At 36.0% G+C, this 18,909-nt stretch overlaps 1 protein-coding gene across 1 annotated transcript; it reads right to left on the bottom strand.

The window, feature by feature from the left end:
• Positions 1 to 437: 437 nt before the first annotated feature.
• Positions 438 to 12,093, bottom strand: LOC115446159 (the record flags this gene model as incomplete). The annotated part of the gene is given in 4 exon segments (XM_037445219.1): positions 438 to 2,176; positions 9,814 to 10,375; positions 10,378 to 10,741; positions 10,744 to 12,093. Coding segments are annotated over 4 exon segments (2,388 nt in total). The 3' UTR covers positions 438 to 2,064.
• Positions 12,094 to 18,909: the final 6,816 nt, after the last annotated feature.

Genomic DNA, 18,909 nt, shown 5'->3' with positions numbered 1-18,909 from the left:
GAACACGAATATGTATTTTTAAAAAATCCTAAATATGAAATTAACAAACCAAAGATTCAATGAATCCACAGAAATACAACCTCTATTTTACTAATAAAATTTTTGTAATCAGAATTTTATGGACAAAAACACAAATCTAATATAGAATTGGTTCTATTTTCAATATGTTATAGATAAATCTATAGTTTCCTTAGATCTATATAAATAAATGATTTAAAAAAAATGTAGGAAAACATTTTTACAGTCAAGATGGAATATCCAATAACTTATAGCTTAATTTAAATAAATATTATTAAAGATAAAAAATATTAATTATTTGGTAACAATAAATACAAGAATATACAGGATGGTTCTATTTGTCATGGAATATGTCTGTTTGTGGCGGAGATTTTTGATCAAATTCTACATAAGTCTGAGGCAAAAAGAGTTGTAGATTATCTGCGTAAGGCGTTTTTTATTTAAAAGCATAGAATAAAAATTTGTGACGGACATAATAGATTTGGTAGATATCTAACTATATTTCAGTGGCGAAAGGTTCATATAACCCGATTCCTGTCAGCTTCCATTTATCTAGAAAGATTTGCAGACCATATTCATGTATGCATGTTAGTATCTATATATTGTGTGAAAATTTTACCATTCGCCACCATATTTATAAATTTTTCAAACATCCTGTAGTGTGTATACATTCATTTTATTGACATTAAAATATCAAATGAAAATATTTACGTTCAACAATGGTTTGTGGTGCAAAGTACAAATATTTTTTATTAAGCTTTTAAATTATAATTCCTGCAACTCTGTGGTTAAAATAGTTTATAATATCAATATCGAAATCTTAAAATACGCGTTACATAACTATAGCCGTTATAACTATAATAAATTAAATAATAAATAGTTAATCACTTCGCACATTTCGCCGGGAAATGTATTTGTTGTCGTTTATCTTAACTCTCAGTTTAATAAATTCTTTTAAAAAACAATACCGTCCAAAATATTAATTTAAACTCTCTTCTAAGCGATAAGTTCTTCTTATCATATAATATTATGAATTATACAGGTGTAAATGTTTTTTAACGCTAAAATTTTCGACACATTTTTTGTAAGGTCCGTGCAGTGACCATTTCTATATTATAGTAAGGATCTCTACAGGCTCAAAACGTTCTACAATATATTATGTAAAAATGGTTTAGCACGGCCGTGTCTTGCGACTGCTTAGCGAACATTTGGACGGTATTGTTAAAATTCCATTGTACATTGTTTGTCAGAGAACTGTCTCAGGTAATAAATCTGAGACTCTCCTTTGCTCACGCACGAAGATATGTTCGTCGCTTGTTATTTCAGTGTTACTAGACACTTTCTTTTAGACACATAATTTATTGTAAGGATGTATTAGTTATTCACATTATTTTTGACCGCACCTCGTAAAATCATATCTATCTTCTGTATTGTTAATACAAGCGGTGTTTGATAGTTATATAAATATTTTCTTTTAAATAATAACTGTAGTTTGAGGATAAAATATTAAGGAATTTAAAAGGAATATTTATAATTTCTTCAATATTTTAAGTCATAATTGCATATTTGCGAGATAATTGAGAATTTTTGAAGGAATTCTAGATAAGTGTGCGGTCATACGTCAGTTTCCTAAAATCAATCCTATAGTAGTCTTTTTACAGTCCCTTTTCCTTGTAGGCGAAATTATATACGCCTTGTTATTAAGTGACTTATTTTAGTTGGATGAGTTCGATGTATGACTTTGCAAATGTTACTCAAGCCCTCACAAGTACGCATGTTAGTGTTACAGAAAAAATGAGGCCAAGAATTTATACTTAAGGATTTTTCCTTAAATACGCCTTTTCCTTTAAACAATCCTTTTAAAGCATTTCAGAGACTAAAATTCTTGTATATTAGTATAATAACTAATTAGTACTATTTTTACCTCTAGTGACCTCTGATGACATAACATTAATCAAAATTAAACCTTGTTTTGCAAGGTTTATTATTCAATATGGCTTCACTTGCAAAGTCATCCCATACTCTAAGTCCCATCACCAGTATTGGTCAGTGCCTGTCGCAGTGGAATCGGCTGCAGTCGTGGTCCCTGCTGGCCGCCATCACGTCGCCGAGCTGGTGGGCCACTGATGATGCACTCGCGTCGGTGCCTGGAGCGATCCTGGAAACGATACGTTGAAATTATTAGTTGGAGCCAAGTTTTATGTTCTCATTATATATAAGCCCAGGCTACGGTTCAGTCAGAGGCCATTATGAATTTATATGAGTAAATATCTTGCGAAATTTGAAAATGGAAAACTTGTTTTTGAAATTGGAAGGCTTTGTATAGGTGTGATGATGGTTTGGCATAGGTCAGTTTGTGATTGTTACATTAATTCTACCATCAAAAATTATAAATATTTCGTTCAGAACTGTGTGTTGTGCGAATAAAAGATTCTTGAACATTTTGAATAACTAGTGCAGATACAGCGGTGATAGTAATTTTAAATTAAATTCCGTTTGATAAACTGACGTTATACAATAAGTTAACCTAAAAAAACGATTGAAGATAAAATAACACTGTTATAGAAATTGGACCCTTGGTGAGTTGAATCGTTAACATTCTTCAATACATTAACCACGACACGATCCCTTCAAAGCATTACAATTCGCGTTTTAAATGCACGCTGTTTGGCATTACGCAACGAAGGCTCGACACGAGCTTTCACTAGAGATTTACAAGTTTTCGCCGCTACACCCATGCTGCGTACTTATACATTGACACTTTAATTTCATTTTCTTATGATACTAATTTATGTGGGTTTTTGTAGCTTTGCTAGTAAAAAGTTTTTAGTTATGATTTATGCTGGATATTTCATTTAAGTGTTGTCTTTTGTTTTAGGTTAGACTATAAATATATATGCCAACAAAAGACAGGTAAGAAAAAAGTTATATCTTGTTGTGTTGGTATTTTTTTTTATAGGTGCTTGGCAAAGTGACCTCATTAATAATGTCATTCTAAGTGGGGTCTTAGAATGACACACAAGAGATGACTATCCTTCGGCATTCGACACAATTATGGCGGCCTCTTGGAACTAGATATGCACAGGCTGATCCCAGAGCACGACACACTTACGTGGGCCACTATGGCGGCTTTTAACATATCGTGTACGGCGGTCGTTATCTGGGCGGATATAAAATATCACAAGCAAAAATTGTCAAGACAAGTAATTCTTTCGCCAAATATTTAGCGCTATACTACTTATAATAAAAAATAAAAACGTTTCAAACATAACCTATTTATTTAGAACGGTCTGCCCCATTGTTTTAATAGCCCGGAGCATCAATGCACGCGTGACCAATCGACAAACCGTAGATCACGACCTTCACCCACTGTTTGCATAACTGAAAAGCGTTTCGATGCGCGAGAGTGCGATTCGGATGCCGGAATGTGGTCACTTTCACTCACAGACCGGCTCATTACGTAACAAGCCTGTGCATCCTACTTGGCGGCAAGCCGTCTGCGCAGTAATCATAGGGTATGGTAATTGGGAAGGTTAATGAGCCGAATATTTCCGGCTTATATTGATTTATTCTGATCGAATTTCTTCGTTATACGCCGGTGCCCAGCTGTGAGACAAATTAAGTTATGAAAGTAGTTGAAAAGGCGCGTGTTAGTTTAAACACTATAGTTTTAAATACTTGTATGTGTATCTATTTGTGTCAGTAAACTAACGAATTAAAGCGGCCAAATGCAAGTCGGACGCACGCAGTGAGGGTTCCGCCCACCTATACCGAATTCATCCATTTCGTTCTGTATATTGTTATAAGGGAATCTTCATAATAGTAGTTCTGTAACAATTCTATGTAATAATGTTTTACATATATAACTATATTTTGTATAACCCAATCCCAAAACAGTCTTAAACAAAAGTAAAACTACTTGAATACCTCAGTAATAACACAATAGATTACGCACAAAGATTACAGCACGGCGCGGCGTGAGTGCATCCATCAATCTCGTAGCTTTTGTGTAACACAACGACCTCCGCGGTCACTCATTTATCACCTCTGACTGCGTACAAGACTTTTGGATAGGACGGTTTAAATGAACATCTTAAAACTGTTAATGTTTGGGGTGTACTGTACAGAAACCTTTACTTTGCAAAATTACCCATTTTAGGAATAAATTGTAGTTAATGTAATTGGTTTATACCTAATCATCAGGTTTAAACCAGATGGATTGCCCGTCCTTAGGTGCAAACGCTGATTTATTCGAATAGATTTTTTAGTGACATACGTGGTCTCTTAGTTTATTCACTGCTTTTCGTTAACTTACACAACATGGTTCATTGCGTCACAAAGTGTGACATTCCATTAGACATCCGATGTGTGAATATTATTTACATTTGCCGGTTTCATTTTAATTTTTCAACTATTGCAAGTGCGTATCAACCGGATTTCGCGTTACCTAATCAAATAAGTAGGTGGTTTGTGAAATTGTTAATTTTAATGTTATATCATATCGTATTTAATATGCGTTTGCCTCTTTAGGATGCTTAACCCAAAGATTAAATTAAAGAAAATTGGGACTATGTGAGGCGTGACCTAATTTCTGCTATTATATGGTTAATTATAATGACATGTGGCATTTTTTTTTGCTTTTGACGGTAATTAAAAGATGCTATGTACTACAACATATAATAGCGAGAGACAAGACTCGCAGTTGAATTTTTGGTCAACATTAAAATATATGGCATTAAAAAAATGTGTTATACATTTGTATCTGTATTAAGTACTACTAATAAAAATATACCATATTTAGGAAAATATTAAAATAATAACAATAGATATCCCTTTACATTGATATTGCTTTTGTTTGAACTTATTATTTGCTCAGTGTACAGAATACAGCGAGCTGAAAACTGATTAGATAATAGGATGTACGTACCGCTAACCTATTTAATTTTCCATACAGAAGTATGGCACATATGTGTTTGTTATGAATTATTAATTTCTAGAACGCCCCTGATGTAACACGGAGTCCTATTCGTCACAGTAAACAGTTTCAATGCAATGCTAATAGAAACAGTGAAATGAAACAGTTTCCTAACGCAAAAGTGTCGTTTCGACTATTATAGCTCCAGCACACGTTTGTTTGTGTGTATGTTTGTAAAGCGATCGCGTAAGGTTGCGCACGCGCAGGTGAGGTGTGACGTTACGTGTCGCCGCTCGCTGTCGCCACTCTAGTGAAAGTGTTCGCGGATCGACGAATGTCAATTCTGGGTATGTTTATTGAATTGGTGTTTAGGGTTACTATTGCATCGTATTTATTTTGTCGTGAGTTCAATTGTGTTAGTTTTAATGGAAGTATTTGGGAATGACGTCACAGTACTCTGTCTTCTTTAACCTGAGGCGTCTGATGGTACTTGACATTGAGCTTGGCGGTAAACATAGACGTAATACTGCCTGCGTAAGTCAACTCCTGCCATATAGAAACAGACTTACTTACACCATACATGAAATAATCTAAGTAAGCCTTTCATTAGACTTGAGTGTAATAACCTACTCTAATGTTTCTACGATCTATGCAATATCAGTTCAGAGGCTTTTCACCAATAGTTAAATTGTATTATATAAATATTTTGTCATCCGATTCTACAATACATCTAACTTTATCAAACCAAGGTTACCCGTAAATGTTTTTTGCCTCCGAACGAAGATCCGCCTAGTCCACGTGATGCTAAGTTACTGGCAATACATCGGCAATATCTGGCTCAGGCACTGCTGTTCAGTAGAAAACTTTGAACTGATGCGAATTGATCGTGTAATGTCCCAATGAATTACGTCAGTCGTTAGAAACTATAAATATGTAGTGAAAGAGCGGTTTGCCATCGCGCGAAGGTTCTGGGGTGACATGGCTAAATTAGGTAAATCGCAACTCGTTCGCATTCATTCTAGTTATATCTTAAATTGTAGCTTTTATGGAACGGGATTCAATTAATATCAGGTCTGTTGCAATATTATTGTATCTTTTTTAAGTAATAATTATATGCCTAATTGGTGTAGTAGAGGCGTTTTGGGTTGTGTTTTATGACCGTCAAACTGGCTTTGATTTTCAGATAAGGTATCTGAAATCACGACTTTTAAATTAAAAAGATAAAATTGCTTGGCTTTGAAATGGCGCGATTATACAACTTTTCATTGCTAACCATCTTGAATCATGACTAGTGTAGTTAGGAGAAAAAAGACATCAAAGCGGACCAAGTCTTTATATCTACCTCTCAACTAATACGTAAATAATGAAGTTGATAACCTCCGACATTTAAAAATAGTTTAATCCCACGCCCGCCAACCTCGTGATGATCGCGATTATAATTATAGTAAATTTCTCACCGCGAGCCAACTCGCAATCTTAATGAAATCTTAGCGCTCCAAAAACCCAATATTTACGCGGGTAAGTGAAAGTATGCTTTTTCCTTATTGTGATGTATTTGTACTGTAATTATATTTGTGTATTTAATTATGACGAGATTTCATAGCTGTCATGTTTAGTGGTGTTTAGGAGATTGCATTGCGGTTATCATTTTGTTTAGAGTCCAGTAGAAATAAACACCTTTCTCCATTCGGACTGGAGTGTGTAAAATAAATTTAGTTAATAAATCCTAGCACAATAAATGGTATTTTTGTTTCATTTTTGTAAGATAGGTACTAATGTTAAAGCAATCTATATTATAGTTTGAATAGTGTTGGTCAGAAGGTCAACAGCTTAGCACTCATGTGACCTAAAGAATATAGTTTATTCGAGTTTCTTGGTGTTTTTTCTTAAGACGGCGTATTCTATGGGCCTAAGTATATTTATTACCTAGAGTAAAATTTTATTGGCAATAGTGGCTCAGTGTAATTAGAATTTGTATAAAAAGATGCATGCGCATGAAATAATGTTGTTGACTATAAGTATTATGCTTTTTAAATGAGAGTTCTCGGTATTTTTATAAACAACAATTAACGAATGATAAATAGACTAAGAGCATTTAAACATTAACAATTATAATCAGACTAGCTTTTGCCCGCGGCTCCGCCCGCGTTATAAAGTTTTTCAGGCTAAAGTTTTCCGTTATAAAAGTAGTAGTTTCCCGGGAGCCTTGTTCTTCCCAGGGTCTCAAACTGTCTCCATACCAAATTTCATCTTAATACGTTAGGTAGTTTTTGAGTTTAACACGTTCAGGCAGACAGATGCAGCGGGGGACTTTGTTTTATAATATATTTTTAGAACTTTTAAGAGGAACAATCCCGTCATACATCATTGTTGCATAACTTTAATCGTTTACGCAGCGCACGCAACGGAAGCTCTCAAAACTAATAATTTTTCCTCGATTTGCAACATGTTTCATTACTGTTCCGCTCCTATTGGTCATAGCGTGATTATATATAGCCTATAGCACTCCAGGAACAAAGGGCTATCCAACAAAAAGATTTTTTCAGTTGAAACCGGTAGTTCCTGTGATTAGACATTACTGCTCCGCTCCTATTGGTCATAGCGTGATGATATATAACTTTGAGCACTCCACAAACAAAGGGCTATCCAACAAAAGATTTTTTCAGTTGAAACCGGTAGTTCCTGTGATTAGACATTACTGCTCCGCTCCTATTGGTCATAGCGTGATGATATATAACTTTGAGCACTCCACAAACAAAGGACTATTCAACACAAAAATAATTTTTCAGTTTGAATCGGTAGTTTCTGAGATTAGCCATTACTGCTCCGCTCCTATTGGGTATAGCGTGATGATATATAGCCTATAGCACTCCACGAACAAAGGGCTATCCAACGCAAAAAGAATTTTTCAGTTTGGACCGGTAGTTCCTGAGATTAGCGCGTTCAAACAAACAAACAAACAAACAAACTCTTCAGCTTTATATAATAGTATAGATAACTAAAACAAATTAAAATTAATATAATTATTAATCTAATGTTATAAATGATTCATAAATTAACACAATATTTTTGATAAGATCTTTATGTTGTATTATAAACTAAAATAAACTTAATTACCTCACTGATCTAGATTTCGTTTTGCTCGTTTGATAAATTACTTCTAAAAATAGTCCCTGAATGTATCTGTCATCACAACGAAGAAACAATAACGTGCGCCTTTATTTCGCCGTTTATTCTTTGATCCTATCATAGCACAGTGAGGGGAATTGAATCTCCGTTATTTATGAAATTCTTACCCAACCTTTTTTTATTGCAACTTAATAAAGAGACAAGCGTGCCGTTCGCCTGATGGTAGACGGTACGACCAAATAGTAGCAACACCATACAGTACTTGAAATACTAGAGTAGCCTGCCTCGCTGGCGTAGTGATATTGCGGCACGACAATCACGGTGTGGTCTCAGGTTGGATTCTAGGCAGAGACATCGGGTTTCTTTATTTTCTACCAGCCCAGGGTTTGGCAATTGTCCCCGATATGGCGATAGGCCCACCCTCTATGAAATTGAACGGCATAAGCACGTGGCAGACAGTGGGTGTACTAGTTGTGCATTTGCCACCCTCTCCGAGATAAACTATAATATTATGTACTTTATTTTTTTCCTATTATTGTTAAAGATCACTTGGACGAAATTAGAGTGTCGTATATCTATTTAAAAATACGAAAATTTTAATAATAGAAGTATCTACACACAAAAAGCTATTTTGATCTGATCGGAGCTAGCGAAGGACTTTCACTATATTAATAATGCAAAAAGGTTAATAAAGTGGAAATTACTGGCAGATCCCCGAACCGCACGCCGATGAAAGTACAAACGATTAATAAACATATTAGCAATAAATTAGTGACCACCACTTTCAACTAATAAATTGCGAGATGGTTATATAAAACGTTATGACATAGCATTAATATGCTTGGTGATAAGTAAAAAAACATGCTTGGGCTCTACACATTAAACAATATAGCAGATATGCAACAAAAAGTCGTACCATATTAACTTCTTAAATAATAAGTTTTAAGGGATACTATAGGCTCCACAAACCTCGAGTATGAAACCAGGAATAACAGGCATGTAAATGTATTTGCGCGAGAAAGAGTCGCTTGATAGCACAAATCGACAAATGCAAGACGCTCTTTGGTACGCACGATCGTTTTGTTTATTTACTTTGACTGGAGCTCATGATTTACAGTCCATAGACTTTGCTGTCAGACCAAGAAGCTGGCAGTACGTATTTAATTCTATTAGTGACTAGTAATATCTATGTAACTTCGACCTCGAGAAAGTAACATTGCGTCAGAGACATTTCGTTTTCATGCCACGTTTTACGACTCGTAACGTTTGCTTTATTGAAGTGTTTTAACACTTTTCACGTGTATGTTAATACCGTGAAATGATACTAGATGCATTTTAAATCGTGCGTTACGGTATATTGATTGGTATCGTAAATAGAGTAGTAAAAAATTTATGACTTGTGTAAATTCGGTAATGCGGTAAGTGCGTAGAATTCGTAATTATGGAAATTAACCAGGAATGATACCAGGTTTTATTATTAGTTGAACGAACTTGTCAATACCGATTCATAGTGTTTCTTAGACTTAGTGTAGCTTGAGGGCCTGTTACACAACTGCGTTAGTGCTACTGGTGACATTAATGTATTAACCGACAAAATACAAAAGTCATACTTTAATCTATGTTCCCAAGTAAATGGTAATAAAAAGATTACTATCTACATTAGATGTTTAATGCGATAACTGAGAAATAAAATGTATTTAAAACTGGTGAAACCGGCACTTAGTATTGTATGTTAACGATTATATACTCACATTCTTAATAGAGACTCCATCTTCTTCTCCATCCCAAACATGGAGTCGTCGGGCTGCGACGTTAACACTTTACAGAACGTGAACTTAGCACACTGCGAGTCCCTCCAGTCCGTCTGTTTCACTAGGTTCATGGCCGCTGACGTCAGCGACGATGGCCCGGAGCCGCCGTCCAACCGCTGCAGATCATCAGGAGCGTTGTCATTCAAAGACCTCACTCGTCTCCTTTTCACTCTCATAAGGATTTGTCCCTCATAAGTCGGCTCGTTAAAGAAGCTCAGCACATCTCTCTTGGCTCGAGCACCCTCGCTTCCATCTGGAGACATTACTACATACACATTTTCACTTGGCATCTTGTAGTTGTCATCGTAGATCTTTTGCTGGCTTAGGATTTGCCTGTCGATGTCGTATGCTCCGAATGCTCTTTTGTGTTCCTTCTCCAGTTCGTCTTGCACTTCCTCGTCGCTAAGACCGCTGCTGCGCATTAGGTTTACGTCTAACAACCTACCCACGGCGACGGCTCCCAGGCCTAGAGCTGCTCCTCCGGCCATCAAGCCGAGAGCATAACTGTGTTCGTAGTACGAGAACTTATTGTATTCATCTTCATAATATCTGTTGGCATTGATGTTGTTCTGAGAGCGTTGCTGACCGTACCCATTGATCGGCTCCATAGGATAGGGATGAGCACTTTTGGAACGTTCATGGTGTAGTATTTCACTTTGCGCTCTCTCTCGTAGTTGTCGACATTGTCACGCGTTGCCTTCGCAGGCTGTACACCCAGTTCAGGATGAGCGTATTGAAGTACAGGGTTCCTTACACTTTCATCAAAACCTGGTTTAGCATTCTTAGGAGTATACATTACAGAGTTGGGGAAATTTACTTCTCCAGGATATTGGAGCATACGCCTTTGAATATGGCTTTCTCCGTACCCATATCGCCGTTGTGTGACCTTGAGCTGCGACCGCTGAAGTAATCACGCTTCGATTCCTGCTCGTTTATTTGTTTAATGTACTCTATGAGTTTTGAGTTCGCAACTTTCGAATTATCAGCTTTAGTGAAAGGACCGTATCCGGATTTCATGTAGTGATTGTCTTTTTTCTGTTTGTATGCGAACGCTGGATTATCGCTCGTCAAATATGGCCCCATGCTGTCACTAACTTCGAATTTCAAGTTATCGAATTTAGTAAATGGCCCATCTTTAGGTTCGAAGTTGTCTTCCTTAGTAAAAGGTCCAAAGTTCTGAGCAGGATCAACAGCTGCTATGTCAGGGTACACATCTGCTTCTGGTATGGCTTTCGGCGGAGTATATCCTTCGGGATAAGGCAGAAGTTCTCCATTGACAACCCTAGCGTTACGCCAAGTTTTTTTGTCAGATTCGTCATCGGGTACTCTTACACCTTGGATTTCGGGAATACTATCATCACCAAGGGTCAGGATGGATCTTCCACGTTTGTTATTGTATTTTTCAACGGCTTTCTTCAGGTACATTGGTTCAGAGCTAATGACAACAGGATCAGGAACTTTGAAAGATTTTGCTTCACCTTCAGGTTGTACTTTAGTACTAACCACTTCAATATACACAGGATTCCTGTCGTTCTTTATAACTGGGTTATGTGGATCAAATCTATAACTTTTAATTGGAGTATTGTAGTCCATAAAGCTAGCTGAAGTGATGTAAACTTTCTTATTTTCTGTTCTCTTCTCATTGTCGTACGTGGGATAGTAATTGGAAGTTTCTGGGTCAGTCTCGGGTTTCCTTCCATCTTCTTGAATATGTGATTCAGGATACACCGATACTGGTGACCAGTTTCCATACTCAGCTTTAATGTCACCTATTTCTTCTGGGTTTTTGTTGCGATTAAGGTAATAATCATAACCAGCCAAATCGCTGTTGATTGTGTCCATAAAACTAAGTTTTCTCTGGTCTCTACTCTCTGTTTTGTTTTTAATATCGTCAAACGTAGTGTTAACAGACACTGTAGTTCTAACTGAGGCAGTAGTGGGGGCTAAGGTGGTGCTGCTAGCATGGTGCGTGGTGGACTTATCTTTCTTCTTGACGATGAGTTGCGTCAGTTGACCTGACTTGCTTCGTACGTTCAGGGTCTGTGTATCATGAGGGTTGAGGCTCCGGGAGACCTTTAGCTCCGTCCTTGTAGTCCGAGATGGTAATATCGTGGTGCGAATGGTCTTAGTCGTCGTTGCATTTTGCTCGTTGGTCTCGGCTGCTGTGCTTATGGCGCAGGCCAGCCAAAGTATGGCGCCTATCTGAATTACGGGATTCATCTGAAACAAATAAAAAAAACTTTTAGAATTGTCAAAAGAAATTTGAAAAAAAATTATATTATACTAGTTAAATGAGCGGCAAAAACTACATTGAAATATATTTAGCGGTTTTAAATCACGAGCTAATGAAACAAGCAGTAATAGAGCAGACACTCTTGAGTGTCTGTCTAAAATGTATTTTGGCCTGTCTTTTTTCCTTCGGAAATTATATTCATAATAACATCACTCACATGCAGATTGACTACTTAGTAAAAACCCATTTGGAGAAGCTACCGACTCATCGGTTTCATTTTTTTTAATCCATCAGTGAATGTAAAGTGGCATTGTGTATCTGACAGCCAATCATACCATAATGTGTATTTAGTTTTGCAGTGAAAGTGTTAGGGTCTTTTTATAATTCGTACGTATGATTTTGTTACGCTAGAAAGTTTACGATGGTATCGCGTGTTTCAGCAGGGGTAAGTGGTCTGAAGTCATTATAGTTAGTTTTATTTGTGACAAGTGATAAATTTCAATGCAATTTAATAAAATCTACATTCAGTATATACAGGCTCATTTTCGCATTCCGTTAATAAATTGAACCACACTGATTTTTATTTTTGCCAACATTGAGCTAAAAATCACAAACGAATATCTTTTCCAAACATTCTGGTTTTAACTTTTTTACAATTTTCTTGTTTAGTGCTAACATCATTCTCTAACATGGTGTGTTCATTAGTGTATTTCTGACTGAAAATGTGATGTCGCTCTTTTAGAGTAGTGATAGTGGCATTAGGGCGTCTAAATTAAAATTATCTTTTATTAATACATATTTATTTTGTTCGATACCTACACTTTTTTATCTTACGTTGTCGGTTCAAGTAACTTATTAAAAAGTGTTCATTTTCATACATGTCGTATGTGATTTCATTTAGTAATGCAATGTCAAAATGGCCTCGTATGAAATGATTGTTTTATTATATTTAATGCGGGTTATATTTGTTTCATTAAGTTCAATATTTTGTTTTTGTGCCGACGTTGCGGAGAGAACTAAAACCACAAAAGGTAGGACCTTTAATTCTGTAACATTGTGTTTTTACGTAGTTAGTTAACATTTATCTAGACGCAGTCTATATAATCGCAATAGAGGAATATTAGAGAATTATCCAAAGAGCACTTAATATGATTTACGAATCGTTTTGGAAGAGTATGCAGAAAAATACGATGTATCAATATTGAAAGTAAAGAACACTTGTTCTTTTAAATAAAAACTAGGCTTCTAAAGATCTCAAACAATAATTGGTTTCAAGTTGACAATAATCAATTGTAATCTATAAAACACAGTAATAAATGTCATAAACCGAGCAATAATTTTTAAAGTGCAATAATGTTGACGTGAGTCATTACGAGGCTCATCGCACGCAGACGTGCGTGAAATGCGAACAAAAACTAAATGTTTGTAGAGTTGGTGGTATCTACTCTATACTATAATGTTAAAGAAGATATGATATGAACAATTATCTTTTGAAACTTTGTTGTATACTATATAGTATTGTAACTTACTACACGTCAGTTGTGATTGCCTATTTGAGGAGTACAGATTTTAGATATTGTTTATTTATTTAAGAAATTAAACAAAAATCTTTGCAATCTGGACACCTGAGAGAGTTTAAGCTGTTGATCTTAATATATCTCTGACGTTGTGAAGTTAGTTTGAGAACTATCGTCCCATTAGAAGTTGAGGAAAACTTACAAGGGAACTGTTTACGTGTGAGGAATTTATAAGTCTTTTAAGGTATGCAAAGTCTACCATTCAAGTTTACGCCATGACGGTATAGTGAACGAAAGGACCTTCTAATTAACATAAGAGACACATGTCTAACAGTTAAATAGCATAGAGGTCACATCGGTACAATTCTATAGTATGTAAAGCAATTTCTGGAATAACTGATTCGTGCAAGTTTTAAGTTTTTTTCAATGAAAATCATTTGTGTTCCGCATTACAACTTTTAAAGATTAGATCAGCAAACAATTTTTTATTACTTTGTTGCTTGTCAAATTTGTTGTCTGTATACGTCTTAGATATAGATAAATATGAAGTGATGAACATCGCGTGTTGAGTGACGTTATAGAGGCACACTGGCATGTAAATCGATCACTCATTATATAATTAATGCTATTTATGTAATAGTAAGTAATGCACGCAAATTGTTTTCATTTTGTTGACCTAGCTTAGTGGAGACATTGCGATCACGCAATTGGGATAGTTTTAAATCAAGTAGAGTTACAATAAATATGCTTTTGTATAGGAGTGTTTCACTTAGTTTGTTTGGTTGCAGAGAAAACATATTGTACTACTACGCGACTATATTTGACACAGCATTAATAAGAGAAGTCACATTGACGTGCAAATAAGTCACAACACACATGTTTAAAGTGGAAAGTTAACTATCTACTAACATTAGTTGAAAAATATCGCACTACTCAGTGTGTTGTCGAGTGTGGAAACGCGTAATGTGGAGTCCACCGGTGGCCACCTCCACCGCCGCCGCCGGTGAAAACACAGGGAAATCTTTTCAATTATTCGCCCATTAACTTTGACAATTTTCTATATTATCGCTTCGAAAGCGATTTCGTTTCGAATTGCTTTGCGTATTTGGTTGAACTAATTCGGTTAGATCAATTATGTTTTTTCGCTTTTCCAATGTGATTTCGATTTTGAACGTTTTACTTAATATTTTTTGTCTATACAGTTTACGTCGCGTCAAATGCTGAAGTCTAAAGGAAATTTTACCTAATGACAAGCGTGAACATCTCTTATCAATTTTCATTATTATTTCTTCACGCCTCGCTTACCATTAAAGTTTAGTATTGCGAGGAAAACATATTTTGTTAACACGTTTGGTTGTGGTTATATTAGAAGCCACCCGCATTGTACCAGTTAATGCTTTACTAGATGTCTCGAAGCTGCTGCTTTCTGGGTAGCTGTCATCGTATTTTCCACTATCAAAAATCCTTTTGTGAGCGCTGTAATAACTGAATTGTAATGCCAATATTATTGAGCAATATAATACTAATAGTAGCAGGGTAATGTGTGCGAGATGTCTAACAAACCTTTCATGATCAGTTCATTAAGTTGTCTAAAAATTAGACTAACAAGAGTGAAACAATCGAGCTTTAGATTCATGTTAAGCACTTATTAACCATTTATACGATTACAAAATGCACACAATGAATAAACAATTACCATTCAATGGCAGTACTCTATAATTATACACAAAAAATGTCTTTAACATGATGTCAGATGATTGATTTCCATTGTTTGCAAATTTATAAATGCATTACAGACACGCGTATTTGTTTATCTTGTAATCATTTGTAACAATCTTGTTGTTATTATTTCAGTGGAATTAATGTCTGGTGATTATAGAGTCATAGTAAGACGGTCTCAGGCTGTGAAAACATTGAGGTTCGGGGTTCGACTCCTAGAACTAATGTACAGAAACGTCACAATTGAGTTTGTAACTTACTATACTAAGCTTTTGGTTGATAATCTTTAACTGATTTTTGTCATTTACGCAGTATTTACCAATGCTAGTTCACTATTGCACTATCCCCGACGATATGTGACATATTTATTTTAATGATTTTTCAAATACAATAAATAGTATCATCCTTATCGTCTTCGCATACAATTATTTCATCAGAATTAACGTGGAAAACCCAGTATTAGGTTATTAAAAGCATTTCACTTTCGAAACTATCCCACGTGAATAACAAAGGATGTGAGCCAACAGTGGGCGCGCGTAGTGCCGCTGCGCCGGCGCTGGCACTATAATGGCAAGCGTCGATTATACGCGCTCTAGTAAACATAAGTGACGATCATGCGCCGAAAATATGTTTACGTATTCATTGAAAGCGGCGATAGCCTAGTTGGATGTGGAACGGACTGCCAAGACGAATGTCCGCAAGTTCAAATCCCAAGAGCACACACGTCTGACTTTTCTAAAAAAAAAACATGTGTGTATTCTTTGTGAATTTATCGTTCGCTTTAACGGCGAAGGAAAACATCGTGAGGAAACCTGCACATCTGAGAAGTTCCTCTATAGGAATTTCGAAGGTGTGTGAAGTCTACCAACCCGCACTGGGCCAGCGTGGTGGACTAAGGCCTAATCCCTCTCAGCAGTAGAGGAGGCCCGTGCTCAGCAGTGGGCAAGTATATAATACAGGGCTGATATTATTATTATTATTCATTGAAATATTAATAGCGTGAAGTACCACATAGTATATCAGTTCAGTGAACTAATATACTATGTAATATGTGGTACACAAAAACGAAGGCTCACTATGACATAATTGTGTCGAATGTCGATGGAAAACATCTCTCGTCAGTTGCCATCCTATTGGACCTCACACAACTTACCATCACGGCATGGAGAAACTTTGCCCGTATAAAAAGAAACACTCCTGCTTGAGATTAGAAATAGGCATCGAGCTATTCATGTTGAAGAACTTAGGCTCAGAAATGTCGGTTAGTGAGTAGTTGATGTATAAAATATATGTAAAGCTATGTATGTTAGATGTTATGCAAAATGTGGTCCTATTCGGTAAATAACGAGTTCCTTATGTAGTAACTTGTTTGAACTCGTGACTATTGAGGGCAACGAATTTATACTTGTTACGAATTCTGTTATGTGTATTTGAAACAAGGCTTTTTTATTTCACATATAATAAAAAATATTAATTTCTTGAAAACATATTCAATAGACCACAACCAATTCTAGTAAATATTATTCTAACACTTTATTTTAAGCGCAGAAGCGATTACGATATTAATCTTATTTTTTAGCTGAGATATCACAACTCACCGATCTAATCATTTAAGATATGAATGTGTTCCAATACGACAAACTCGGCTTCACAAACTCAATTTCAAATATTTGCGAATCACATAAGCATTTATCACGAACTTAGCGATAACAATCACGCAGCCAAAGTACTGTCACATCATTTAAAACCTATAAATTGTACAAACAATTGCTTATCTTTGTAAAAGCTAAGTTCCAAAGCACTTATCTATAAAACACTTTACAATGTTTACAAATTTCACACATAAGCGGAACTCCGCATAATACCCTCGCAATGTGTTATTACGCTATGGAGAAAAACCGTGTGACAATGCGCCCGCGCCGGCGACTGTGCATAGATAATTTCACCAGCGATTATGCGCAGGAATCAGAGCGTTCAGTGCGAAGAGAGTTTGTCTCTGGATTTGCTGGCGTTTTGTCGTTAGCCTTAATAAAGAGACCGTGAGCAGGACATTTAGTGCGTAATATATAGATCACGTTTTATTTGCGAAGAGATGAGATGTTTGGTGTGATAGCGTATTAACCTGTACGTAGTTTGGGTTCTACTATCAGGAAAGTAATTAAAGTTTCACTGAGTAAATTACTTAGGAATGGAATTTGTGTCTGTTGCAGTGACGTGTGGACGTCTCTACATACCCGCTTGCAACATTAAAATTATCAGTGTAAAACAAAATAATCAGTAAAGCAACCTCGACCCAAAAGTACGGTCAGCACACCAGCATAACTAATCGCGATACGGAATCTGGGTCGGAATTGTTTTCTTTTCACACTGGTTTTCCTCCATTGTATGTAGTTCGCATCGTATCTTTAGAAACCCTGTGCTATATAGGTGTTTCACCTGTAGATAGCGAGTTGAACGATTCTTGTAACTAGGTGAGTTATTGATAAACTATATGACATGTTAAGTGACAACGAATGAAATTGTTTTTAATTTTATTCTTCTTTTCTATAGACGATATCATAGGGCATAAAACCATTGTGGATATAATTACAACAGTTATGAATACATGATAATGATGTTATTGATAAAGAGGTGTGTAGGTGCAGGCACTTTATGGATTATTTTAGTTTATTTCCTTGTTATATTTATTAAACAGGTGCTGACATTGTTTATTGTATTACAAAACAATAACAAAATCAAATTATTTCAAGAGTGAAAAACCTAGTAGTTTTAAATTTAGACTCGTTATTAATTTTTATTGAAATTGGTTACAATATTTATTATTGAAACATTTTCGAACAATACGATCCTTCCCACTCGCAAGTATGGATTCTTTCAATATTGGATTACCCACTGTCACTCATCGGGTTGCCGAATTGCGTTTTTCTGACAGAGTCAAAAATCATCCAAAATCATGATCTATTTGAAATATGATACGCACAACACCCTTTTGCGTCGAAGGTTAATTAAAGCGGCCATAGCAAGTAAAACCGTGTGCTGGTAGACAGTGATTGTGGATGCAGAGTGCGCGGCGAGAGTACAACGCTCCAGGAGCTCGCATTTCACTTTCTATGAGTCGAGAGGCCGTTTCCCTCCGACGCGACGTAGCGCCGGCCGCGGTCGTGTCGAGCGTAGGGCCGTTTGCAAATAGTCCAGTAGATAGTGACATTGATAAGCAGGTATTTGGTTTGATTGATTTTTGTGCGATTAAGTTGATATTCCGATATAAAGATAATTACTGAATCTATGATCTATGTTATCTATGAAATAAAAATATGGTTTTGTTTCCGCTGTCTTAAACAACTGGTCCGAGTTTTTTCGTCTAATATTAGTAGTTACAATATTGAAGTGAGTTGAATTATATGTATAATAAACGATTTATTCATCTCAACATGTGTTGAGATGAATAACTCTTCATCTGAATAGTCTCTTGATGGTCAGAGTAGCCATAAAAAGCAGCAATTTCCAAAACTATGACGTTTAGTGTTATAGCACTACATTGCGCTTAGAGGGAGATTAGATGTGAAA

This window comes from Manduca sexta, unplaced genomic scaffold, assembly GCF_014839805.1.
Source record: "Manduca sexta isolate Smith_Timp_Sample1 unplaced genomic scaffold, JHU_Msex_v1.0 HiC_scaffold_1340, whole genome shotgun sequence".
Classification (NCBI taxonomy): Eukaryota; Metazoa; Arthropoda; class Insecta; order Lepidoptera; family Sphingidae; genus Manduca; species Manduca sexta.
The sequence above is the reverse complement of the archived record's forward strand: the minus strand, read 5'-3'. Positions and strand labels throughout refer to the sequence as shown.